The 26,243-nt window shown below is 42.6% G+C and overlaps 2 protein-coding genes across 4 annotated transcripts in view; one reads left to right on the forward strand and one right to left on the reverse strand.

Annotated features, from left to right (window-relative positions):
• Positions 1 to 251: 251 nt before the first annotated feature.
• TPGS2 (tubulin polyglutamylase complex subunit 2) lies at positions 252 to 21,830 on the reverse strand. 2 transcript variants are annotated; one of them, XM_037374084.1, is made up of 7 exons: positions 21,486 to 21,828; positions 16,861 to 16,940; positions 8,928 to 9,015; positions 7,125 to 7,256; positions 5,371 to 5,484; positions 3,708 to 3,868; positions 252 to 1,746 (listed from the first exon to the last, which is right to left on the reverse strand). In XM_037374084.1, exons 1-7 carry the CDS (start codon positions 21,556 to 21,558, stop codon positions 1,519 to 1,521), a joined length of 876 nt encoding a protein of 291 aa, XP_037229981.1. In that variant the 5' UTR covers positions 21,559 to 21,828; the 3' UTR covers positions 252 to 1,518. The 2 variants fall into 2 exon arrangements, with proteins under 2 accessions (XP_037229981.1, XP_037229982.1); XM_037374085.1 differs by having other exon boundaries at positions 1,565 to 1,706; positions 21,486 to 21,830.
• A 128-nt stretch (positions 21,831 to 21,958) lies between these two features.
• Positions 21,959 to 26,243, forward strand: part of KIAA1328 (KIAA1328 ortholog) — a 173,756-nt gene continuing 169,471 nt past the window's right edge. The window contains exons 1-2 of one of the 2 annotated variants that reach the window (XM_037373535.1): positions 21,959 to 22,019; positions 25,785 to 25,820. In XM_037373535.1, coding sequence (XP_037229432.1) covers positions 21,968 to 22,019; positions 25,785 to 25,820 — 88 coding nt within the window. In that variant the 5' untranslated portion in view covers positions 21,959 to 21,967. Of the gene's footprint in view, positions 22,020 to 25,784; positions 25,887 to 26,243 lie in introns of those variants that run through there. The other variant, XM_037373536.1, reaches the window with a different exon arrangement.

Raw genomic sequence — 26,243 nt, forward strand, 5'->3', positions numbered from 1 at the left:
TTTTGAACAGTGAGCACAGGACAGAAGTGGAACAAATGTCACACAACTGAGTCTTCTGGTCTATGTGAACTAAACTGGGAATTTCAAAGTAGTTCAAGATGGAATTAGCTAAGACACCGTAACCCACCCCTTCTCAGAGATTCTTCACTGTGTCAAAAAAAACCCCATCCAAACAATCCAGCCTGCACCCTGCTCTTACCATACTTCCTTGTGCATTTGCTCCCCAAAAGCATTTTCAAATACCCAATCACTCTGGAGGAAGATATTAACGTATTTATTAAAAACATATTTATTAAAATACTATTAAGCACTTACAGGGTGGCTTTGTCTTTCTGAAGGCCACACAAATACTCATGAAAGCCTCACAACATCCCTGTGAGGTAGGTTTGTCTTATGTAATTATGTGACTGTTTCATAAATAAAAGATGATGCTATTTAAATAATCAATGTTCATTTGAAGACGGTGACTTTGATTTCCCTGCTTAGACACAAAATGAGTTGGTCGCTACCATGTGTTTCCAGCACATCTAAGATGACAGAATGGCACAGGAAATAATCAGATGAACTGAAACTCAGCAGTGGGCAGACTAAAGTGCAGTTCTAATCTGAAAACTTACAGTACAGAAAAGAGCATCAGGGGCTTCTAAGTGTACAGTATCTCAGTGGCCTCTTGTCAGATAGTGCCCAATTGAGAAGGATGTTTGAATTGTTAACTTTGCAAATGTATGTGTGACAAACTAACATGTCCTCCTGGCTAACAGGATTCTTAACACCACTGACACACCCTGCCTTAGCAGTTCCCACAAGAAGAGAAAGCAGAGGCAATGAGGGATCTTGCACCTTCTGGCTGTCTTCAGGTTTATTGGGAAGGAGATCACACAGACATCACTATCTGAGAAGATACTGCACAAAGGCCAAAAAGTGGTCTGAGCTGTAGAGCAAGCGATTAGGCCAATGCAGAGGCATGGAACCCCAGGTCTCTTTGTAACGTGAATCTCAGAGCAGAAGTTGGAAGGAGCACAGGGAAGTGCAGAGTTTGATTCTGTCTGAAGCAGAGGACATTTCTTTGTTCAGCGGGTTCCTGCCTGCTCCCAGAGCATGCAAGGTCAGGACAGGTTTCTTTCAAAGGAGATGGCAGAAAAATCTTCACACTGTATTTCAGCAAGCGTCTATTAAAGTAACGATGAATTACATTTGCTTTCATTTCACTGCTGCAGTTGCACAGGAAAAAAAGTTCCCTATAGAGCTGTGATATCAAGGGCTTCTTCATGCCCTCTGAAAAGAACATGCTGCAAGTAGTAGAAGGGAATAAAATAATTGTATCAAGTTTTTCCTCAGTGTCCAGTAACTACATCCCTCCCATGTCAAAGTACATCATGGCTATATTTCATGCAAATGCTGCAATGTGTTTTCCATGGGCACATCTTCATGCACAAGGAACTTGGTCTGAACCACTGAGACCCTGCATCAGAGAACACCAAAGCTTATTGCAAATGCTGTCCAGGGTCAGATCTCGGGTCACTTCCTTGAAGAATTTCCAGCTAGGGAGGATGTCTTGGTGGAGGTCATGCTTGTGTGACTCTTTTGGGAGCCTGCTGGCTGGGAGGGTGGTTTCTTTTTCATCACTGCTGTTTTGTTCTTGCTTTTAAATACCTTATTGGGGTCCAGCTTGTTCACAAAGGAATCAGCTTCTTCAGAAAGGAGAGCTGTGTTGATGGTTATGGGTTTATACATGTTAAACCATTGCTGAAAGGCAGTATGGTGGGGAAGGAAGAGGTTAAAAACAAACTGCAATTAGACATGTCCACCTTGTTCCCCCCCACCCCTGAGACTTGATTTTAATCATACACCACTTACCAGTTTGCAGTTTACAGGACTTTGAAGAGTGCTTGTGATAAGGATACGCAAGGCTCAGCTATAGCTACAGCCCTGGAACTGCCCCACATTCCAGGCAGAGAAGAGGAGAACCAGACACAAACCTAACACTACCTTTCCTGCAGTGCAACTCCTATCAGGAACAACTGCTGATTTAAACCACAGGAGGAAAAGCAGAAGGAGGGGATGAAACTAAACCACATTTATTTAGATTCAGAGAAGCAGAAAAGATTTAAAAAACTTGGAATTTAAATGTGCTTATAAATTGAAACCAAACTAATTGAACTTCTCATAATATAGCTTCTCTTCACACATAAAATAATGCAGTTTTTTAAACACTTTACACAAAGGATTTTGTGTTTGTTTCTCTTCAGCCTGATTTTACATCTAGAAGTGACCATGATTTTTTTTTATTCCCAGATGTCACCACAAAGTTACACACTGCAGTTCTCATCTCTTAAGTGTTTTTCCTATAATTTTTCCATTGACAAAGTCAGGAAATAAATCTGTAAGGGTTATGGTGTTACAAATGCCACTGAAGTCATGAGCAAAGTGTTGAACAAGATAAACAGAAGATCAATACCAAAATGCAGATGGCAATCTATTTGTGCACTGCTTAATGGAAAACAGCTTTAATATACCACCCTTGAAGACTCTTAAAAATTATAATGGTTAACATACAAAGAGGATTTTAACTAACAGAGGCTGCAAATGATCAGGGAATACAGGAATGATTTCACTAAGGTTTGTGAATATACTAAACATAATAAAATATTCCAGGAGGAAAGTTACAGAAAGGCAGAGCACAGGCATATGCTAGAGTACCATGTACACAGCCTTGACTGATGAAGCAGAGTACAGTATAGCAGGGAAGGTATCAGAAATACAAAGAAACAAGTTCTGCTGCCCACTGATGGATGGGAAATCAGCAGTGATTTTAGCGAGTAGTTCTGATGTATGCATAGGGCTGAGGCAGGGCCAAGGAATGCCATGCTGGTAAGACAGCTGTCTCATCTAGGTGAAGTGCAGACACCCACTGAGACCCCCAGGCCTTGCCAACATACACAGACGTTGCATAGGCTTACGTGCTGGGTTCAGTAGTACTGTCAGATCCTTTCCCTGACCTGTGGAAGCAGGGTTAGGGCTGAAGGCCCTGTAGAACACAGAGGAATGGCTTCTAATAGCAAGGTTCTGGCAGAGCAGAATAGCAGTTTTACTATTAACGGGCTGGAATGGTCACAAAGCTGTACCTGGAGCTCTCCTTCTAGGACTGCTGGCATTGAAATTGCCCCTTTTTGGGCATCATTTTTATCAAGGCATCCTTTCATGACTGAGGAGGATGCAAAGGAATAAATATTTTTTGCAAGGCTCAAACTTATTGTCTTGCCCTGGGCTTCTGTCTAATCAGTACCTGGACTTTCACTTCCACCCAGGGAACAGTAGGCTCTTGTTCAGTGCTGTGCTCAGAAAACTGATCTAGATAAACCTTACATAGCTATGGGGATGAATGGCTTTACGTCTCCTCACTTGCCAGCAGTCAGAGAAATGGAGGTTTACTTTAGAGTCAAGAAAACAAAGACATTTGAGGTTGACAGCCTGCTATTAGAGGTCAAAGGCAGAGCCCAGCTTGGTTAAGAAAAGCAAGGTTAACACAATGTTAGTGAATTCACTAACACAAACAAATGAGTTAGCCATGCTATAGGCAAAAGACTCATAGCTCCTTCCATGGCTTACTTAGGCTTACACCTAAGCCTGCAGACCACCTGTCAAAAGGTCGGAAGACGCCTATGCTCAGGCAAAATATACTGACAAACTGGATCCTGCTGTCCTACCTTGGCCTGCGGGCTGATCCCATAGCTGGTGAAGGCATACTGCCACTGTGGGAGACCCAGGTGGGTAATGAGCAGGCGATAGTAGGCTGTGAAGGTTTTGGTGAGGAAATGCCAATACAGAGCTCTGTCCAGGAACCATATCTCTGTGTCTGGGGAGACAACTAGAACAAAACAAACAGAAATTACACTGTTGCTTTGAGTGATCAGATCAATCCTTGGCCATCATCAGATGGGAGACACAACATACTTATTAACAAAGGCTACAGATTCAAAAACGCAGCATCCCTGACTAACATAGATGATTATCTAGAGGCAATGTGGTTTTAGTGGTTAAGAGCATAGGGACTGAAAAGCACTTGATTCTGCTCCCAGCCTTACTAAAAATACTTGTGTAACAGCCATTATACTCACTCTCCCTACTGTAAAATGGATGCAATGCTATACTTTCCCAATTTGGGACTGATACACTACATGGAACATGCTTGGACATCAACAACTTCGTAAGCTCAAAGTACAATTATGGCAAACATTTATCTACCCCAGAAAGTAAAAAGCAACTAACTCAATTGTCAGTCATCTGGATTACTGAATAGAGTCCAGAGTCTGGAAGTCATGGGAGCGTTTGCTGCCAACAAAAACACATTTTGCAAAATCTTTCCACAGCAATCAAATATTTCTGTGGTGGCAACATCTTTCATAGCATAACAAGCAGTGATTTTACTTGGGAAATTGAGATGCTGAACACTGTCAATTAAACACACTGCCCTCTGTGTTGACATCAACACTTGTAAACAATGCTCCTTCCCCTTGTCCAGGTTATCCATGGCATGTGTTGAAATCACTAACACTGGAAGGCAAGAGGACAAGTAAAATGTTTCTGTCCTGGAAGTTGTAGTCACACCCAATGAAAGACACAAGAGTGTCTTTCCCAACAAAAGACACAAACCAAATAGTTTTATTAAGAATAGGTATATCACAATTGCACACCCCCCCACAGTGAACATACATGTATAAACATATGCCCAGTGACCTGTGCACTGTGTCAGATGACAACTCCTTCACAAGTGACTTGAGTGTTTCACTAATCCCTGATGAAAACAGCTTTCTGTGTAGCTGTCAGAAGAAACAGCTCGGCTCACATCTTTTCACTCTCCTGTCCAACCCTTACGGCCTAATTTTGACCTAGTTAGCATTTGGAGGCTATGCATCCACACACAAGGTGGAAGAACTAGTATAAGTCTCTCAACCAGCTATGGACCTTTTTTACCATCTACCCTTTGCTTCTAAGAGGTTACAGCCTTTCTCATCGAAATGTAAGGGAACCGTTTCAAGACATGCAAGTAACCACAGCTATGTTAGTGGCTGAGCCCTAGCTCTGTATTATTTCAACATGATTGTATGTAGGTCATATGTAAATGCCTTCCTGTTTCTGTGCATGCAGAAATCTTAAGTTATAACTCTGACTCCAACATTAAAAGGAAGGAAAATGTTAGCTCTAGTTAAGTCTCTGTAAGGTTTAGCCCCTGACTTCAGTGGAGACAGGACATCCCACTAAATGTTCATCTAAAAATTGCAAAGAAGATCAGAAACATAACATGATTGTATAAACGTGGTCTCCAGACAATCCACAAGAGATGGTTAACTTTGCTCTTTTCAGTCTTACCTGGTTTAGCGTGCTTATAAACAAGACAAACTTTGCCATTCCCATTGCATGGGTCTAATTCAAAGATAAGACTACGAGAATCAAAGTGTGGCTTCTCCAGTTTGTCCCCATTACCTGAAAGCAGAAAAAAATCTTCGTGAAATGTGTTTGGAAAACTGACTGTCACTGAGCTGAAAAGGGTGAATCTATTTGATATTTATTAAAAAATCAGCTGAGGAAGAAATAAGTCAAACATATTTATACTTCTTGGAAAGGATTAAGTTCTCTGTCTTTAAAAAAAAAAGTGAGAAAAATTTTAATCTCCAGTAGGAAAACAAACCAGAGTCAAAATCAGATGGCTGAAAAAAGACATCAAGCTACCCTCTAGTTCCTCCGTGGCGTAAAGCAAGATCAGCTTTACAGATGTCACTCCTGAGAGGTGTTTGTCTTATTGTTTCTTAAAGTCCTCCAGTGTTGGAGATGCCACATTCTCCAAGCAGTCAACCCATATCCACTGTTACCACTTAGAAGTTTGCCTCACGTGGATCCTGAATCTTCCTTGCAGCAACTGAAGCCCATTAGTTCTGTTCTATCCCCATCCCTTTTTTGCCCTACTTTCTTTTTTCCCTAAGGAGGATGGCGAGAACAGTTTATTCTTTTTCTCTTGGCAGAAGACTTTGATGAACTTGGAGAAATACACATTTCTTCATACATTCCAGCGACATCAGCGTCCTTCTCAACAGTCATGTGGTCTTACTCACACTTGTGACCCACAACCACCACACATTTCTACAGGACCATTTCAGGATTGTAGCTGCAAGTTCTTCCAGAATATCATTTTAAATTGTAAAGGTGCTGGGGAAGAAGGTGGCCATAGGAGCTGTATTGTTCAGAAGAATTTTCCCTGAAAGTCAGGATGATAATTCTTGTGGGGATGTAATTTTTTCTCCTTGTACCTTACTAGTGCATCAGTGGAGGTATGAGTGGCTAAATGGAAGCAGATTTTGGTCCATTTCATTACAATGGCTAGAAGAAGATCAGGACTGCAGCCAAGCTGGAATGTACAAAAAGAAACTTCCAGCTGCGTTTAGAAGCTACAAGAGCTATAGAGATTCAGAGATAAGATTGAAATCAAATAGTTATTTTTTAAGCAGTCAGCATGACATCTAGGTCTGTTCTTATCTCCTTAATTTTTCTGACTTGTTAGACTGTAAAAGCTCTGAGAAGTGGTTTTTTTTCTTCTTTTTCTCTCCAAACTGCAGGATGCCCAGCATTTTTAGGCAATCTGGAAACACACATTTTCCAGTGTCACCTCACACTTACATGTATTTACCAGAGTTACTTTTCCAATTCTTAAGAGCATATGCAACTGCCTTTTCGCTACCAAGATAAAACCTGTTATCTTTGTTTCATGTAACACCATAAACACACAAAGACTTTAGAAGGTGAATCACTGGAGGAAGCCTCAGTTAAAAATTTAAATAGGGAAAAGACAGAACAGAAGGACTATCAGGCTGTCAAAAGAGGATGCAAATAATACTAGTAACTGGCAGCATTAACAACCCCCATAAGATTCACAGCATAAAGGTCTACCTCTCAAGGCTGCAGGGGACTAACAGGACATATAGTAGATCCAGCCCAGGAGACAAAGAAAACCCATCCAGTTGGAGTGACCTTTTCTGTTGCTATATCCAAGTGCTATAGCCTAACATTACCCTAACAGTGCAAAAGGGATGAGACAGAGTACACTTTCTACCCTGTTAACAGGACCTTACCTTCCTCATCTGTGTCATCTTCCAGGTCAGCAAGAGTTGGTGCATTAGGCAGAGTGTACATAGACGAACCCCCAAGCCGACATAGCTTTGAGACACTATTAATCACCATGGAGCCCAAGGGCATTGGGGTATCTGCAATAAGATGATCATTAATCACATGCAGTGTCAGGAAAGCATTCTTTTCCTCCACACATGAACTCAACCTCTTCTAAAACACAGAGGGAGAGAACAGATGGGTATACCTAGCAGGCCTGGACACTTAATGAAGTCAGGTTCTACAGGAGCAAAAATTAGGCTTTTTCAAACACAGCACCACACTTACAGGTGATACTACACTATCTCACAGCTGTGCAGGTATGAAAATTACACTGCTGGCTAAGCCTGTGCTACAGCTGTTAGTCCACTCCTGTGAAACTGGCTATTAAAAATCCTGGCTAGCTACAGCCACCTCCTCAAAACTTGTTTTCCCTGCTGCTGCCTCTCCTACCAGAAACCACCCCACCCACACACAGCTTATTGGGCAGCTTGTCCTCTTTCCATCCCATATACCTGCACAGGGTGCATCCTCTAGGTTCCTGCACCAACACAAGACTTTATCACTGTGTCAACATGTGGGTGTTCCTGAATGAATGCTTGAGGACTTGACACTTGTCTCTCCTTCCGAGTACTAGTCCTGTTACCGGACATCAAGTCAACCAGCATCCTGTTCAGCCATGTGCCAGTGTGAATGGTTTCAGAAGACACTACTGGATGCTTGCTCAAACAAGACAGTTGCACATGCTGCCTTGGTCTCTGTGCACTTGTGTGCCCTGAAAACAAGACTCTTCAGAGGTCACAACACTCTAAATCCCACCTGAAACATGACGGGACTCAGGGCAGTTGCTAAAGCCCTGATGTCAACTGTCTCTGAAATGAAATTCTGCTTCCTGAGGAAAACTGTATTTAACACCATCTCCAGAAGTAAGCAGTATCCACAGCTCAATTTGACAACCTTAGCTGACAGCGAGAGCCAGGGTAACAGCTGCAGTGTCTCCAGTGCAGTGCCTGATCCTTGCCAAACAAGGATGGACAATAAAGCTCAGTCCTGTTCTCACTTCCACCACTGACTCCAGTTTAACTGACTCCGGACTTTAGCTTGTGTAAAGCAGAGTCCAGGCTCCAGAATGTACACATGCTTTTTAATGAGAAAGAGGAATTATTAGAGGGTGACTCTTCCTACTGCTTTATGATAGTATAAAGGGCTAGAGCTGCTTTTCCATGAACAGAGGGAGTCTATAAACAAGACTTAAACTACATACCTAAATATGAGTGTCAACAGATGGCTAGCGTACTACAAAATGGTATTTATGTCACAAAGACTTGTTTGGTTTCTAGGCACTGTTCAGTGTACATGTCTCTTCTGTAAAAGTCCAGCAGATGCAAGCAATAGTCTTTGCCCTGTTGCATCAAGAAGGGACCTCTGATGCACAGTCATATTTTTTTCCTCACCACGACATCTCTAGAACAGTCTACAATCCCATGCAGAACTACACTCACTCATTAATTGAGAGGTCACTTTTCTGTAGTCACTGATCAAGCTGCCTAGCAGAAACAAACCACTTCATTTTTCTGTGAGTTAAAGAATCATGCTAATTTGTCTTTCAAAATGAAGTGCTGCACATGCTTTTGCTCAGACTAATGCAGGATGCTGACAGAATTGTATCGACTATGCAGAAAGTAAGTTTGAAATTACAGAGATTCTCCAAAGGAAAGACTAGCTGCAATGAAATAAGGGTATTGGTGGAGAGGGATACCTGGACTCACCATCGGTCTTCACGCTCCAGGTCATCTGGAAGCCATCAGTCATCAGATAGAAGTTCTTTAAATCTTCTGGTAATACGCAGGAGTTTTTCTGCAATTCACAATCAAAGTGTTATGAGAAAATGCTGAATGTGTCTCAAACCCAAATAACAACTAAATATTAGTACAGAAATATTTGCTACCAAATGTTTTGCTCAAGTCCAAGATGATTCAAATCAGCTCAAATATTTTGTCCCAAAACTTTGAGGAAAAAATGCCTATTTCTTGAGTCTGTGCTACTATATTAACAAAGATGACTCGGGAAAATTTCACAATGAGCGATCAGTCATCACAAGATTTTTACAAGGTTGCTCCCCAACTGAGATGGCATATCATCCTTTGATACTAACAGCCACTCCAAGATCACATACATAAAAATAATCAGCTTTTTTATAGATATGGCTTACAAAGGTAGAGTTTTGCTTTAATTGAAATCAGGCTAAATCTACCTGTTCCTCTAAAGCATGTATAATACTAACACAAGGATTCCCTTCTTTTGCGGGATTTCAGTTCCAAGTAGGTGAGAGAAGCATAGACTAAAGAGTTGCAAATAATTAAGCAGGTTTGATGTTTCACTTAAACAGTATGCGTGCAAACACACATAGAGCCAGTCTCACAAGCCTGCTGGTCTGCCTTCATGCCACCAAACTTCAGTGCTGGCTGGGGCTCTTAGTCCTGCTTCCTTCTGAGGCAACAGTGAAAAAGCTGCTCCAGTGAGCTGGTGAAAGTACTTTTAAGAACCAGGACCCTTCTCCTATTCTTACCTTGGTTGTGAAAGGAGCCTTTCTTAGCTTAGACTCTTCAGCTGTGCCACAAATATGAGAATGAAAGATAAAGCTTAATTCTCAGAACAAGAAGCCCAAAGCACTACAGGCTCGTGGTGACAGGACTGGCTGCAGACCAGTGACCCTCTGTTCCTATTGTGTCAAGAACACAAAATAAAAAAGTACAGAAGCCTGTCAGTTTTAAGAAGACAACCAACACACATGACTAAAGGAGCTATCTGTTGTTCTGTTTGTAGTTGGTTTAGAGAAAGACTGAGAAACATTGAAGTGAATTTGCATTTAAAGTATCACCAAACTCAAGAATCAAAAAGAATCAGATCTCAAAACAAACAAACAAAAAGTATCAGATGGTCTCCTGTGATGCAGGTTCCACAATCCAGATTGCTTGTCCAAGGCCTGCACCACCTTCCTTGTGAAAAAGTGTTCCTAATTGCAGTCTGAACCTCCAAGCTGCAACTTGTGGTCATTCTCTCTTTTCAGCTTCATGTGCCTTTAAATCAGCTTGGGAACAAAGACAAATAAACCCTTTGAGGGTCATTCTTTGTCATTAAACCAGAAGGATAGACAACTTCTTTAAAATGCTGATCTGAGAGCTGTTTATAATCACAGGACCCTGGGAACTATATTTTACAGGGAAAATGGACAAATACTGTGAGAATTGCAATATAGTATGTCTGATAAATCAAGTACTTTTGTGACAGTATTTGCAGCCTTTTCTAAAACAGGTGTATTTCTTCCATTCAGCCAGTTTTAAAGACATGCTGTTGGACATGGCCTGCTCTTTGCGCAGTTTGACACCCAAAGCCAGAAAAGACAGAATTACAAACCTTAAGAACATTTATAGGTCAGTAGTGCTGTCCCTCCTATAGGCTTACCGTGCCACAGATCAAGATGTTATCCACAGCTAGGCCTCAGAGTCAGATATTAATAGTTTTCCATAATTGTGCCTTTGCTGGGCCTACTTCCCTACACTACTAGAAAATGTAATGTTCAAAGTTTCATAAAATAAAGCAAGAATATTCTGGTAACCAGTAGCTAAGGAAAAGAAACATGCACATGCAGTTCCTGTAGCTCTGCTTTACTTGGAGCATCAATTTATAACATCTCAACAGAACCTGATCAGATTCTCCTCCGTGTCTGCAACTTGTGCTATCTGCCCTGATGTTGCCTAAATGCATCTATCCAGCAGGAGCTACCTGCCAGCTGTGCATCCAGCTGCAATGCTGGCCTCTGGTCACCAGCTCAAGCAAGGAAAGGTGCTGGTCTCCTGCCCACATCCCCTCCCTTCCCTAGGATCAGGGCATCCCTTCTGCCTGTTAAAGCCTTACTCATGGACACTTTCTTTGAATTGTTACAGTCACTGTCCCGTCAACTATGGTGTATACACTGTGCAGGAGCCTCTAACCCACCCACAACCTTCACTCTTGTGTGTTAAACTTACTTTCTAAGTGTACCCATTTATGCTGACAGAGTGTTACTGATGAGACCCAGACATTAAAGGCTTTGCAGCTTGCAATAGGGCAGGTCATTTTACTTGCCCTGTCAGCAGCCTGGTCGCTAGCACAGCGCTTTCCTAATCCAGGTAGGGAAAGTCTTCACAGGCAAAAAGTACTAAAGCAGAGAATCTGATACTGCAGAAACTTTGTTTTGAGAAGAACTTATCGTCCTTTGATAAAAGACTGTTGATGGCTGAGACCCTGGTGGTACATTTCAGGAGATTACTAAACCACATGGACATATCTGAAGTTCTTCAAATGCCTTTAACAAACACACCTTCTTCTGCGGGTTCTTCTTAGTCCTAAATATTTATAATTTCATGCTGCACTTTCACCACTTCCAATCTTAAACTGTAGCTATAAGCACAGTCACAAGGTTTAAAACTATGAAGAAAGAAAATACAACAGACCTGCTACAAAGCCTCAGAAGAGTACAATATTTACACAACACTTTCAGTTCATTTAAAACCCCCTGATTTTAACTAACCTGCCCCAACTGTAAAAATACATATGCGAACAGCTGTCTTGACTTCAGTAGGTGTTCTCCTTTAAGCAGGAGAACCAGATCTGCTGGCATGACAAAATATAAGATTTTAAAACTTCCATCATAGCATCCAGTCAAACGCTACCACAAATCAGGCACATACCAATTTAACAAGCATAGCTGATTAAGATAAGGAGAAAGTACATCTGGATAGGCCTTCTGCTCTGAATCCTCCTTTCCTGTATGGGGAGATTAACATGTGCGTGTTTCTCCAGACGGCTGCCCTCCCCACTCTGTCTTAGAATTCTCCTAACCATATCCCTTCGCGTGACTTCCCAAATGATGCTGCAAAATGATGGGTGGAAAATGCTGTACCAGAGGACATCTGGGGTCTACAGGAAAAGATGTCTATACAGGGAGCTTTGCTAATACCCACCTCTTCCATCTGAAAGAAAGCATTGATTGATTTGTTATATTATGCTCAACCACATGACCCTATGATGTCAAAACAGTGGTCTTCCAACAGCAGAGTTGGAGAAACAAGCCACTACTATATACTAAAAATGGTTTCTCAAGCTCTGTACTCCCCCTCCTCAACTGGTAGTTTCCAGGGCTGTGATCTCCAGCTCCATAAAATACAATATTCCTAATAATGTGCCAGAAGTGGCTTAACCACAGCCCTGACAAGCAGCTGTTTTCACTCCAGTCATATGGTTATAGTCATCAGCTCATAAAACAAAATATCTCAAGTGCCCAATATGGTGTGTGAGTTCTATTTCTTTTGTTTATTGTCCGTAATATCTCCAAATAGTCTCCCAAGAAAGCACAGTCCATTGAGGATACAGAATATTAGAACCAGGGTAGTTTTGATGCCAAGACCTGATCAGCACTGGATCCAGAACTAAACCACTGACATATGGCAATTCACTTAAAGCACTGTTAATGCCTCCCAAGCAAATGTCCTACAGAAATCGACAGCAATGAAAACATACAGCTCTAGAGACTTCTCTGAAAAAAAACTGAATTAGTTTTATCCAGCTTCTGGGGAGAGAAGGAAGGGATTTATGTCATTTCTCAGGGTTTCCAAGTAGCAGAGCATACCAGCAGCCACCTTTCCCTCTCCCTAACATCATGCTGTTTCATGACTGGTCTGCCCCTAGCTGCCAGTGATTGCAGATGTTAATTAATGTAACATTTCTGTGTTCTATAAGACATTCTTGTTGCATCTTTTATAAATCTGATCTGGGGGTGGGTGGGTGGGGTAGGGATCCCAGGAGATCACCTTACATGGACTTCCTGCCCTGAAAGGCGCTGGGCTGGAGTATAATTGATCCCTGCTGCAGGGAACCGGATTTGACAATTGTCTTGTGGATGATATTGTGTAGCCAGTTTTTAAATCAGAAAGGAGGGGAACACTGTTTCAGAAACACTATCTACCTCCCAAAAGTCCTGCAGCCTCTCCTTTATTATGCAGCTTGAAGAAATGCACCTTTTTTCATGCACTGGTTCTGCTGGATCCACTTTCCCCACCTCTCCCATCATCAGGGCCACAAGACAGGTTCAAGATGGGCAGATGCAGTGCTCCTGGGAATCATCAATGGCAGCTTGCCTAATGCTGAGGGAGGATGTTACAAGAAGGATGACAAGAAGGACCCTTGTGGATGCACAGGCCTGCATACATACTTTTGAGTCAAAATGCCAGGGGAGGTTTAGACTGGACATCAGGAAAAATTTCTTCACTGGAAGGGTGGTGAAGCATTGGAACAGGCTGCCCAGGGAGATGGTGGAATCACCATCCCTGGAAGTATTTAAAAAATGGATAGATCCAATGCTTAGCGACATGGTTTAGCGGTGGGCATGGCACTCCTGGGTTAACGGTTGGACCTGATGATCTCAAAGGTCTTTTCCAACTTAAACCTAAATGACTCTGTGAAGACTTCTAGAACAGCCAGGAACTACCACCACAGTACCCACTGAGATCCACATTCAGAGAGAGTTTCTAGATTGTGTGGTAGCCTGAGACAGTCCTCCCCTCAGAGAGAAAAGCAACAGGGTGCTTGAGGGCTCTTTTATGGATTTGTTAGAGGAAAACACATCTTTGTAGAGAAAGTGTATAAGGAACAACAACAAATTTCCCATGTAGACTTGCAGAATATCAAAGCTCCAGCAACGTGATAGGCAGGGACCACCTACAACCAGCCAGCGGCAGTTCAGACACTGCTAACAAACCAGCAGAGGAACAGGCAAAATGACTCCCTCCCATCCCTTGGCCTGCTGTGGTACTGAGCTCTGGGACCTCCAGCTACCCCTGACAGAACGCAGTTTTCTTTTCTTTGAAAACCAAAACAATGATGTGACTTATTTCTCTTCTGGTTGACGCAAAAAAGAAAATGTGTTCAGATGTTGTCATAGCAGATACCCTAAAACATTGCTGGGAAGCACTCTGGTAACACTTACTTTTAAAAACTGCACATGGAGGGGAGCAGGCCAGTTGCCTGCCCAGTTTTAGGAGTGGGAACAGGTTCATAGCATGATAATGCAGTTATTACAGCTGGCGTTCCAGTGACATGGTAACTTTGTTTCTACTCTGCCTTCTATTGCTTGCCTAACTTTCTTGGGGAAGAGATATCACCTTGGCAGGTCAGAATATCAGGAAAGGTGAAAAGGCAATCTGCTTTTATTATAACATTTTGAACTGCTTGAAAGTTTGGGGGAAGTGATGCTACCCATGTAAACACTAGACAATCATATATCTTAAGTATTTTTGCAAGTGCGCTGATTTCCAATAAAATATTCAGGATTGGCTTCCTGAAGTGTAAAACTTAACAGCTCTTTCTGCCTCTACAGAAAGCCTTGGACAAAAAAACCCCACCAAAACCCAAAAAAACCACTCTTCTGCCTTCCTACTATCTTACTGCACTGTCTCCTGTCATGAAGCTCACCTTCTCTTGCAAAGCCTCATGGCAGCTAATGGATGTTTCACAAGCTGATCTAAGATTTTAAAACTTCCATTGTAGCATCTAGTTAAAAACTAGCACAAACCGGGCACAGCCCAATTGAACAAACACAGCTGATGGAGGCAAAAGAAAATGCATATTGCTAACATTATTAGAATATAATTTTAACCATTCATAAAAAAAGGTTGATTTTCTTTTAAGAGTTTCTGAACACCATAGGGTTTTTTCTCAGTAGAAGTACATTTCCATTGCAAAACAGAAATATGACTGAAAAAAATGCTTCTAGAAAAAAAAAGTAAAAAAAATAATTCTGAAGAATAGGGCTTTTATTTGGTAAGTCTCTATAAAAAAAGAGGGTGTTTTGGGAAAAAGAACGTAATTTTGGGAACAGTTTAGCCAGTTTTCTCCACATCACACAAAAAGCCCTGCAAATACTTTTATAAGCAATGATGTAGAAGGGAGTTAAAAATACAGACTGTGACAAGATCTTGTTAAAATTTCAACTAGAAATGATTATGTGCATAAGTATTGCCACCTAGTGGTTACCAAAAAAATCCACACCTGTGGTAAAAGTGAACGTTGGGTACATACAAACTTGTATTCAAATTCAAGCAGAATGAGTTTGAGGTGCAAGTTCATCCTGGAAGGGCTGTGTGAGATGCTGAGCGCTTTCCACTCAATCATCACTGCAGGACAGACTGCAAATGCGTGGACTGTGTTAGATATCAGACTTCATCCCCAAAGATCAAGAAAAAAATAAGGAAAAAGAAAATAGTTACCTTTTAAATTCAAGAAGAGAGATTTCAGGTTTTGCCAATGCAACTGGAACCAAAGCCCAAGAAACAGATAGCGAAGTCCTTCACCATTAGCAGTCCAGCTCAACTGTATCTACTTAGCTTTTGCTATTTATTTCCACAATTAACTTAGTCCATTAGTGGGTAGGGAGGGAGCTGAGGTTGTGTTTTGACATCTTTGGAGTGAAATGCTTTGGCTACAGCATTTCAAAGTCTGACTTCACGAGAACAGCCCAGTTTTGAAAGAAACCCTATTAGATTTGGAGGAGTAGCAGCACCTGAAAATGACAGCAATACTATTGTTCAGGAGAAACAGTCCTCTCCACTCAACAGAAGAATGAGCGAGTGTCACCCTGCCACTCCCAGACCTGAGCTGGCTCACAGTCAGGGTGCCTCAGACTTCCCAGCCCAGTTTATTTGACACCTGAACAACAGCTACAGGAAATCAGGAATAAGTTCACACAAACCTGAAAAACCGGGCATTTCTGCCTGACCACAGCTGCTGAGAAGTTTCAGTAAATAACACAGGTGTACATCACATACATTCCAACCTGGACTTACAAACTCTTGATAAATATCACTAATTGAGATAGGCCATTACAAAACCTAATGCAATATTCTTCCTTACTGTTAAGGAAAAACTGTACATGGCAAGGTGTGATCAAAGGGCAAGTTATTTTATGCAGCAGCAACAAGGGCAGTCTCTGGGAGCATGTGCGTTAAGGCATAGCCAGGGCTGGAGCAGAGGGAGGATGATTCACTCAGCACCATCCTCTGACATGCCCCTTTCCAAAGGCCAGTCAGCTTCCACTGTCCCTTCCCTACATATCAGCAATACCTAGAAAGGAGTTATTCCCCCATGGTCATAGGATTGACAAACATATATATAGTCAAAAAGGGGACCAAAAATGCCATCTCTGCCCACCAAAGTCACATGACAGTATTCAAGAACCCTCTGGTCATGCAGTCTGGTGCAGTGAGGTCAGCTAATGTGGAGTGAAGGTTAATAAGCTTCTTAATTTTGTTTGAAAGGGAGTTGGAAAATGGTTTCAGACCTGAGTCAGAACAGTGTTTGTTCTCCACTGAGTCACCAATGTTGCTGCCTACTACAGTTATGTAATTTCTTCTTAAGAGCTGTCATTCTGAATACACTTACACTGATGGAAGTTTCTTTAACAGATCAGGCACATGTGATAGCCTAAAATACAGAGTAATACCTGATTAAAAAAACCCAACAATATCTGTTTAGGCTCCACTGTGTATTAAACTTGTTAACAGGCTGTCTCAAACAAATGCAAAGTAGCCATTGCATTTGACATTCTCCATGGGCTGTCGTACATTCAGACAGACCTCATTGCAGTATTACCACAAAAATACTCACTTGCTCCCATGAAATGATTGTGTGGCGTTCAGCTGGCTCCTTTTCCACAAACGTCACCTCAGCAACTCCTGGAGAAGTCTCTAAAAGGAAAAAGAGGAGCAAGTTCACAGCTGGCACGGGTGAGACCAACACTGTGAGTCAGACAATTTTGCAAGTTAATCTTACTGACAGCTGGGGAAAAGGCATTAATGACTGCCAGCATTGTGCTGGTGACTGAGCAGTCACTTTCTTTTGTCTGTAACTGTACTCAGCATGTCTTGGCATAAGGATGGGTAATGCTGCACAACATGTCAGCCTTTGATATTTGTTATACATACATACACACATTTTGTATTCAAGGTCTAATCTTTTGCAGAGGATTAATGGAAAAATCAACCATGGGTTCCCAGGCAAACTCTAAGAGAAGCAAATCTTTCTTTATAAGCATACCCTGTGGTTTCAGTTGGGTAGGATATTCTCAGCTTGAGACAAAATGTTGTGCAGTGTTGCTGTGAATTGCAAACTGTATTCCACAAAGATAAGCACACTTCAACACTGGATTCAGTGGGTTTGAACAGAAGCAGAATCTGATCCTGCTGAAGGGATCTGCATGAGCAACCATAAGTTCTCTGGAATCCCAGCTGGGCACACGTGAATTTGTTACAAGCACTGAGCTCATAATTTATAAAATTCATCTGAGTATTTTACGGGAAAGAATTCTATATAAATGCAAGATAGTAATCTACACGGTGCTATCCTTGCAGGTGTGCAATGGCAGAACAGTCTTGCTTGCACTTATTATTTTACAACATTTTACTTCATCTACAGCCAACTGAAATACTTCCCACTGACTTCATTCACTTTGGATCAGGTCCAGAAAGACTACTAACTTGGTGTTGTGGGAACTGCAAGCCCAGCACAGGGTTGTGGAATAGAAGTGATCACTATGCAGAGCTTTCAAGACTGGCTGTGCTATGAAAGTATTGTCTCCCAAAGCAGTCACACATATTATAATCACTTTCTGGTAAAACATACACAGTGCACTAGACAGGAAAGGCAGGCACGAGAAAGCTTTGGTTTGGTTTTTATCTCCAGCACTGGACTTTTTAATTCTACCAGTAGTGTTGTTCTTGTCTGTTCTGTTGGTGGAAGTGCTTCACCCTGCTTCAGGAAGTCTAAACTTCACTTTATTGGAAATACTGATAGGTACATTGTTAGACAATTTAAAAGACAAGACAACCAGAAAACCAAACTCCAACTTTAAGACAGAAAAAAGAAAAAAAAAATAATCATAGCAGTTCACTTAGGTAATCCCTTTGGCCAAGGTGGGGCCCCAACATACAGAAGAGTTATGTTTGGCAAAGTTCCACTTCCAATAGGTGAGGGTGCAAGGCAGAAGCGTCTGTCTTTTTCTAAAATATAAGCCATCCATATGTATTCACTTCTAAAGAAGTATGTGAAATGAATGACCTAACCAGTCTTTTCCATCTAAGCTGTGCAAGCCTTATGACAAGTTAAGAGATTATAATAACAGAGTAATTGTTATTTCTGTGATCAAAGAAAACAGCAGGGATGTTTAATTCATCATGCACAATGGCTCGGCTGGGATGACAGAAGATTAAATATCCTATCAGTCAAAGAAGCCATCTAGGAATGAGAGAACTCTAAATAGGTCTAAACCAAACCCAAGATCAAAAGAAAGAAATTCTGTCTTAAAAGCCTGAATGTTGTATTAAAAATATCTTGTGGGTGAACTGAAGACCACATTTAATAGATGTGTGTGGGTATGGACAGGAGCTCCATTAAACATTAATGAGGAAAAGAAGTCGGCAATGGGTTGCTTTTTCTTCTAGATGGAAGAAATAAAGAAGCTACCCAGGTTAGACAAAAGTTACAGGATAAAGCTTAACTAGTTCAGGTCACTCCTCCGTATTAACTATCCTGAATCAGGATCACAGTAAACTCTGTCCTAATTTTAGGACATTTAATCTGGAAACCTCCAAAAATGCTTTGCAGTATTAATGAGAAATAATGGATGCAATGGTGTGACACAAAGCTGAAGCAGGAAATCACAGCCTTATCAGTCCTTATGGTACTGCTAATACTGACTGTAAGTCGGATAAACTCTCAGCATCTTTGTAAAGCATCTGGATAGTTACATTCTTATGCAATAAGAACTGGAAATAGTGAAGTATGGTCCTGCCCTAGGCAGTGCAGAACAGCTAACATCTCCCATTAAGACTTAGCTGTGAGCCAATCAACCTTTCTAGAGTTTGCTAGTAGTCACAGAACTTCAGCACAATGAATCTTGCTGGCAGGGAGAAAAATGCTTCTTTTCCCCCAAATTACAACCTCCATAATGGTTGTGAGAAACCTCCCACCTTGTAGGGACTTCCACAGAGACTACAAGCTAAAAAAACCCTCAAGACACATACCCCCACCCCCCGCTCATATACAGGATTTGTTTAAAGGAGGGTTTTTGAAATGGTGCCATGAATATTTGTTTGTAAACTTTTTCAAAAATTTCGCCTCAAGCTCCCATATACTGTATGTGCAAAATTTTCTTGCTTTAAAAGAGTATGTTGAGTTTCATTACATGACCATTTGTATCTCCTGGAAAAAATGTTTCACAAACTCAACCAAGTTAAAAGCCTGTTACTGCTTTTATATTATGGTAGGCAGAAAAAAATCTGCTGGCTTCATGAGACTTCCCAAAAGAAGACTGAAAATAAGATAGACTCTAGTGCTGCAAACTACCAAGTAAGGAATCTTTCTGAATGAGATACCCTTAGTTATTTGAAAGAACAGATTGGTAATGTTTCCCAATTAGTGCAGCAATTCTAATTAATATGGTGGCATAATTTACATGCTTTGGACTACTTCACTGGAAAAAAATATGCAAAATTCCCAGAAGGAGTGGAGAGATGGAGAAAAGAACCAGAGTAAAACATCACTGCAATGGACTGGGGTACACATTGCTATACTGCACAACACAAGTTGTCAGAGATACAGACAGAAAAACAAAGAAACCCAAACACAAACCAGGAAACAACTTCCACGTGAAAGGGATATTACAGGACTTTCAGAGCAAAACCTGCATTGCCATGTCTTGCTGGTGCAACTAACACACCTACCCAAAACATTTTATATGGTAACATTATTTTTGGACATAGTTAACATCATGCAGATCTCATACATCTGAGCCTGTCTGGTAAAAATGAGGGCAGGACTAGTAATTTGTAAAAATCGTTATTTCAAAAAAGCATTTGCCATGATGGTTGATTATCAGTAGTTTCACATTTTTAATGCTCTCACAGACTAGAAAGTTAATGTTATCCTGACCTCACAACTGGAAAACCAAAAACCTAAAAAACCAAAAGAAAACCCCCAACCCAGGAAGTGCACCAGTAAGTCAGTAAGAGAAAGCTGAACAGAGACTGAGGACAAAAGCCTGTCTTAACTGAAGCCCACAGAAAGAATTTTGGCCTGATCTTCTAATCTTGTCTGAGAGCTATCCACAAATGTGTACAATTAGCCATATACTAGGTTACCAGATGAAACTCACTGTCCTGCAATACAGCAGCTGGGTGAAGTAACTACAGCAGTCCCTTTTGGCTTTAAAATTCATAGGAAGAAGTTCTGGAACTGCAATTCGTAATGTTGTATGCAAGGCTTGGGACAGATGTATTGCTTTCCAGACATACAAATATGACAGTTCTGTAACCCAAGCTGCTGACAGAGAAAGGTCTGATGCTAAAACCCTTTACAGATGCAAATACTTTCACCAATTCTTGTGATTCTACTGACATGAGTAAAGTTTTGTCTGAGAAGCCTGACTTTCAGATGTTGAATGCCTTGCCCTCCTGCTGAACTTCAAAGGGAACTGCAGGGATGCAAGAAAGCTCAAGATCTGAGCAAAAACCAGAGATGGCAAACAGGGCGTGTTGTGGGAAAACTCCCATGGTATGGGAATAAGCTGCAGGGCACCTATGGGGAGCTGATCCTGAGCAGATTCACAGATTAGTCTTCTGACAGAACACTGTGCCACGCTCAACTGCTTCCATTGGGCATGCTACCTGCTGACCCTATGTTACAAGAGATTGTAAGAATTATGCATGCTTTTGGATAAAACACCACCTTCTCTTTGATTTATTTTTTGAAAATGTAGGGCTCTCTTAATTCGAGACATTCAGGATTTCTGCCATTGATTCAAATGGTAGAAACGGGGGTTTTGTGTGTGTGTGTGCATACAAGAAGCACAGCTATGTGATTCTAGAGGAGGAACTGTGACAACCCTGTGACTGGGGTTCAGCCAGGAGCACCGTGGTTCCCAGCGCTGCACGCACCTCACGCCCTGGGGCTGGCCAGCGGTTCTGGGCTGCGGGGCCGACTGGGGCAGCCACGGCCGAGCCGAGCCCTGCCCTGCCAGGCCCGGCCCCACCGCTGCTGAAGCGCCTCGGGGCGGGGGAGCTCGGAGCCCCGGCAGGGGCCGGGGCCTACAGGGCCGCCCCAGGACCACCACCCCGAGCGCTGAGGGAGGCGCCCCTTCCCGCCCCCGAGGGGGTTTCCATGACAACCGTGTGAAACCCACCACCCTACCCCCAGCCCTAACCCAGGCCCAAGGGCTCTCGCACACAACCACTCACCCAGTATCCGCGTGACCCCCAGGGTGAGCTTGTCCAGGTGGGGTTTGATGCTGGCGGAGGGCTTCTCCTCCATCCTCCGCAGGGCCCCGCCAGGCTCCCCTCACCGGCAACGACAGGGTACTCAGGCAAGACCGATGATGGCGTGTGCGTGTGTGCGGGGCAGTGGGCGGCGGGGATACCCCTTTTGTCCTTCCTCCCGCTCTGTAGCCGCGGCTGCGCCCCGAGGTGCGGCGGGAGCGGTAGTTCTACAGCCGGCTGCGGGAGGCCTGAGGCGGCCTGACGGGAGCGGCAGTTCCGCGGGCGCGCGGCCCGCCGCAGCCCGCGCTCGGGGCACTACGACTCCCAGCATGCACCTCTGCCCCGCGCGCCGGCCCCGCCGGTGGGCCCCGGCAGCCGCCAGGCGACGCCGGCGCGGGTAGCCAATGGGCAGCGAGCGCCGGGGGGGCGGCGGGGGGCACTCTGGGAGTGGCGGTTGTTTCAAGATGGCGGAGGTGGCCGCTGGGCCGGGCGGAGGCGCTTATTGGAGTCGGGACAGTATCCTTCTGCAGGGCGCGGGGGGCCGCGGCGGGGCTGTGCCGTGACGGGGGAACCTGGGTGGGCGGCCTGTGGGCAGGGACGCGGGGGTAGGGGTCTGGGGCGTGGAAGTGAGCGGCGCGGGAGGGTGCTGGCTGTGAGCGGCGGGGGGGGGCGGCCTGTCAGGGCAGGAGGCAGGGGCGTGGGCGTTGGGGTTTGGTGTAGGGAAGGCTGGAGCTGATGCGGGGTGGTGGGACGGGTGAGGTTTTGTGGCCGTGGCACGGGAGGTTTGGGGCCTCCGCTCACGAGTGTGGGGGAGCTCAGCCTGGGCAGAGAGGTTGAGCGTGTGCTTGTGTGGGGGGACTGCAGCGTTAACGTGGGATTTAAAAGCAAAGGTGGCCTGCAGGAGGCGGGGGTGGGTGTTGGGTGTCCACCTCCTGTGTGACCTAGCTATGAAGCCCTGGGGGAAGTAAGTACGTGGGAAACAGGGAAGCTGGGTCCAGCTTATGGAAACTTGCAAGGGAATTAATAGAGAGATACAGGTTAGAGGCTGAAGATGTAGCAAGAAAAAGACTTGTCTTTTGTGATTGTCATCTAAGCTTGAATACAGGCATAACATTTACAGTAAGTATGTGGGGGGTGTGGAGGATGCAGTGCTCTGTCAATAAGGGGCAAGTGGGAGGCTCTGGTGGTCTCATCAGCAGGAGATGTCAGCTTCAGTTGTGGGAGACTACATGGGGCTGGACATGGTGGTGGACATGGACTGGAGTAGGTGGTGGCTGTGGTGTTGGGGATTCAGCCTGTAGAAGCCTGGCTAGAGAGAGATGCATTTGCATGGTCCAGAGAACCCAAAGGAATTGGCATGGATGTTTGGGCTCATGAGACTGAATTAGAGGCTCAGGTACTTGAAGACATTAGGGTGGAACTAACAGTCTGGCCTGGTGGAAATTTAGGAGTGATAATTTAGCTGTAGATATGAGGGGCATGAAGCGTTGCTGTTGCTCACGCTAAGAGTGGATTTCAGCATCAGCTAGAAGTGATTGAGAAATGGTTGATGCATGTGTGCTCTTGTATTTATGTTTATGTTTGGTTGCACATTCACTGGAAAACAATGCACAAATGAAATGGGCCAACAATCCAATGGACTGTTCAGGGAGCACATTGTTATGATTTACCATTTGTGTTAAAAAAACCCCAACTTTCTACAACTTTTCCTGTGATGGAAGTCACAGGATGAAAGTTGTTAGTCACATTTCAGATTTATTGCCACATTGAAACTACTCTGTTTAGTTGTGGAAGTGTTGATGCAGTTGTAATGACTGTCTTTATATCAGCTAACTACCGGGTTGACAGGTTGTTTCCAATGATTAAATATGATTTCTTGAGTCCAGCAGTGGCCTCATACATTGTGATATTACAAGGAATGATGCTTTTCCTGACAACCATTTCCATTTCACATATTTTTGGTAGTAGGTAGTGTTACCTCTGATCTTAGAAAAGTTTAAACTTAAGAAATGCGTATGACATGAGAGTCGTTATAGTGGATGCTTTCAAAAAAGGGGGGTGGGAAATTTGGGAGATTTGGCATTGGTTTAATAACTTTGGAAAACTGAACTTCTCTCTAGAATTGCTGAATAGATATGGCATAGCAAGGCAGATGCACTGTTGCTGTAAGGGAGTCATTCAGCATCATAAGGTGTTCAGTTTTCTCTCTTGCCTGTATGACTGTCTCTGCTGTTGCCTTGAATGTTAGCTGTGGTGGTACAAGGTTTGTAATGTGTATAGTCACCTTGCTGGGAGCCTTGAGAGGCATGTGGCAGGGGACTGATGTTAAATGGCTGATGTACTGTCCCCAGTCTTTCACTCTTGAGACAAGGATGTTGGACCTGTTTATGAATCAGCTTCTGAGTCATTGCAATTTTCAGTCCAGTTGATTAAGGTGAGCTGATCTGGCTTTGTTTCTTTCTAATACAGTAGGCTGTATTGGAGAGGGAGAGTGATCCAGGTAGCTGGGGGGCTGTAACAGCAACAGCTTTGACTAATTTTTTCATCTTGCTATTAGGGTATCTATCCACCACAGTACCGATACTAGAGGCAAACTTCAGAAGCCAAATGTTGTTTAGGCAAACCTGTTTTGTTTTCTATAGCTATGTGTTGACACAGAGATCAACCATATGTCAGTTCAGAAAGCAATCACCTGTGCTGAAGTTTGTTGTTTCTTGTATGAGTATGAGTTGAAGATGTTGTCCTTGGTGTCCTGCAGATTGCTGTCATAGTCTGACATAGCTGTTTGGGCTGGGCTGTGATCCAGATGTGGACTTTTGATCTACTTTGGTGCTTTTTGGAAAGAGAGGATGCAGTGCTTTACCTTCAGAGTTTATTCAGCTTCCTCACCTGGTTCATGGCACAACCCTACAATGCATTGTGACAGCTAGAGATAGCAGGCTGCAGTTTACAGGTCAAAAGTGCTTTTAGCATTGGTAGAGAGAGATGGCTTTGTAGTACTTAGCACTAGTCTCAGACTGATGTAAGACTGATGAGTGATAATTGTTTACTAGTGATAAAGTGGATCAACAAGATCACAAGTGAGTGTGTGATCAAGCCCTTCCAGTGTGCCAGATTCCAGTTATGTGATGGATAGCGGGTATTGATTGAAGTTGAAGTTCCTGTCCACAGGGTGAAGCTTCTAGGCTGTTGATAGTTTTCTCCACCGTGTGGTAATTGATTAAATTAAGGTTTTGAGATGATACTATCAAAATCAAAGGCAAAAGTTAGTGTAGGTTAATTGAAATATTTTCACAGTTTGGCTTTATTGTATGAAGACAATGCATTTATCTGTAAGCAGTACAGAAATTAAGTAATTTTGTTAATTGGCCAACCTTAGAAGGCTGAGTAAAGTAAAGGGGTATGAACAAAAGATAGCGGAACAGAATTTTGTACTGTGTGCTTTTGTTTAGTATAATGTTAGTTACTTCTGTGGGAATAAAAATCTTTACGTTCAGCAAAATGAAACTGTTGCTTTAAGAAAGACACTATAGCTTACACCCTTCCCTGAATTGTGTTGAATCCTATTTTTAGTGACTTGTAGGAGGTGAAGATTCAAGTTCAGTGACTGCTAACATAGCACAAATAATATGGTGCCCAGTTCTTTGTGATTTTTTTTAGAGTGTTTTCTGTGGTCAAATAATTCAGTAGTTAAAGCCGTGGGTTATTTGAAAGTTCTTGAAATTTCTTGAAGGAAATAATTTCTCAGGCTTTCATCTGTTACTCAACATGTGATGATCAGATGAGAATGACTGACTTCCTTTGAAACCTTTTGCTATTACCCTCGTTTATGTTTCTTAGCATATATTGTGTAAAATGTATTTAATCACAGTATGAATATACACTATTTCAGAATTTATTCCCTATGTATCAAGAGGTTCCTTATATAATGTTAACCTACTCTAATTTAAATACACATTATTACTTCATTATCTTAGTAATTGGACTTGTAACTGGGGCTGGTCCCTGGGATCTTTTGTGAAGGTGACCTCTAAGATAATCTTTACAGGCTGACAGTTAATGCACAGTGAAGAAGGAGTAATGTTTTTTGTTTTAGCAATCTATGTGTTTGTTTTTTCTAGTCAAGTTTTACTTGCTTTTGGTGCTCCCAAAGTGTTGCCAGTTCATTTTTATATCAACAGTCTTCTAAAATTAAGAGCCAAAATACTTATTTTTATAGTTCTATTTGAAGGGCCAAGCTTGGTCTTTTTTGTTTATTACCTTTAACAAAGCCACATGCAGTTTCTGATGAAGAAGAGCCGATGATACCTGTTTCAGGTATGATCTAGTAGCTGTAAACAAAGGTTTTTCCTGTGAATGCTAAACTTTGCAATGTCTTTTCAGGTACATGGTTTGCGTACTTATGTGTGAAACATACAAAGTGTGAAACATACATAACATCACATGTTGTAATGGGACAAACAGGAGTATAGCAGAGTATTTATGCTTTGCCGCTTAGATAAGCGTATGGCGTAAGATGAAGTTTCAGGGGAGATGTTTCAGGTACAGCATAATTTTATCCAATCTGTAAGGTAAGCTGAATTTTTGATGTGGTCTCCAAAGAGTGTTGAAGCATTAGAGATATCCAAGTCTTTTGTAAATTTTGAAGAGATCAATTAAAATGAAGATTCACTGTATAAAGAATAAAATCATTATTTTTTTATTAGTTCTCTTGACCTTGATTTACTGAGTGCTTGTGTA

Source organism: Falco rusticolus, chromosome Z (genome assembly GCF_015220075.1).
Source record: "Falco rusticolus isolate bFalRus1 chromosome Z, bFalRus1.pri, whole genome shotgun sequence".
Lineage (NCBI taxonomy): Eukaryota > Metazoa > Chordata > Aves > Falconiformes > Falconidae > Falco > Falco rusticolus.

Coding starts and splice junctions, on each gene's coding strand:
- TPGS2 (XM_037374084.1), bottom strand. CDS start 21,558: ATGGAGGAGAAGCCCTCCGCCAGCATCAAACCCCACCTGGACAAGCTC. Junction 7,257..8,927: donor CTGGAGCGTGAAGACCGATG/GTGAGTCCAGGT, acceptor ATCTTATTGCAG/ATACCCCAATGCCCTTGGGC. Junction 1,747..3,707: donor GGATCAGCCCGCAGGCCAAG/GTAGGACAGCAG, acceptor ACTGCCTTTCAG/CAATGGTTTAACATGTATAA.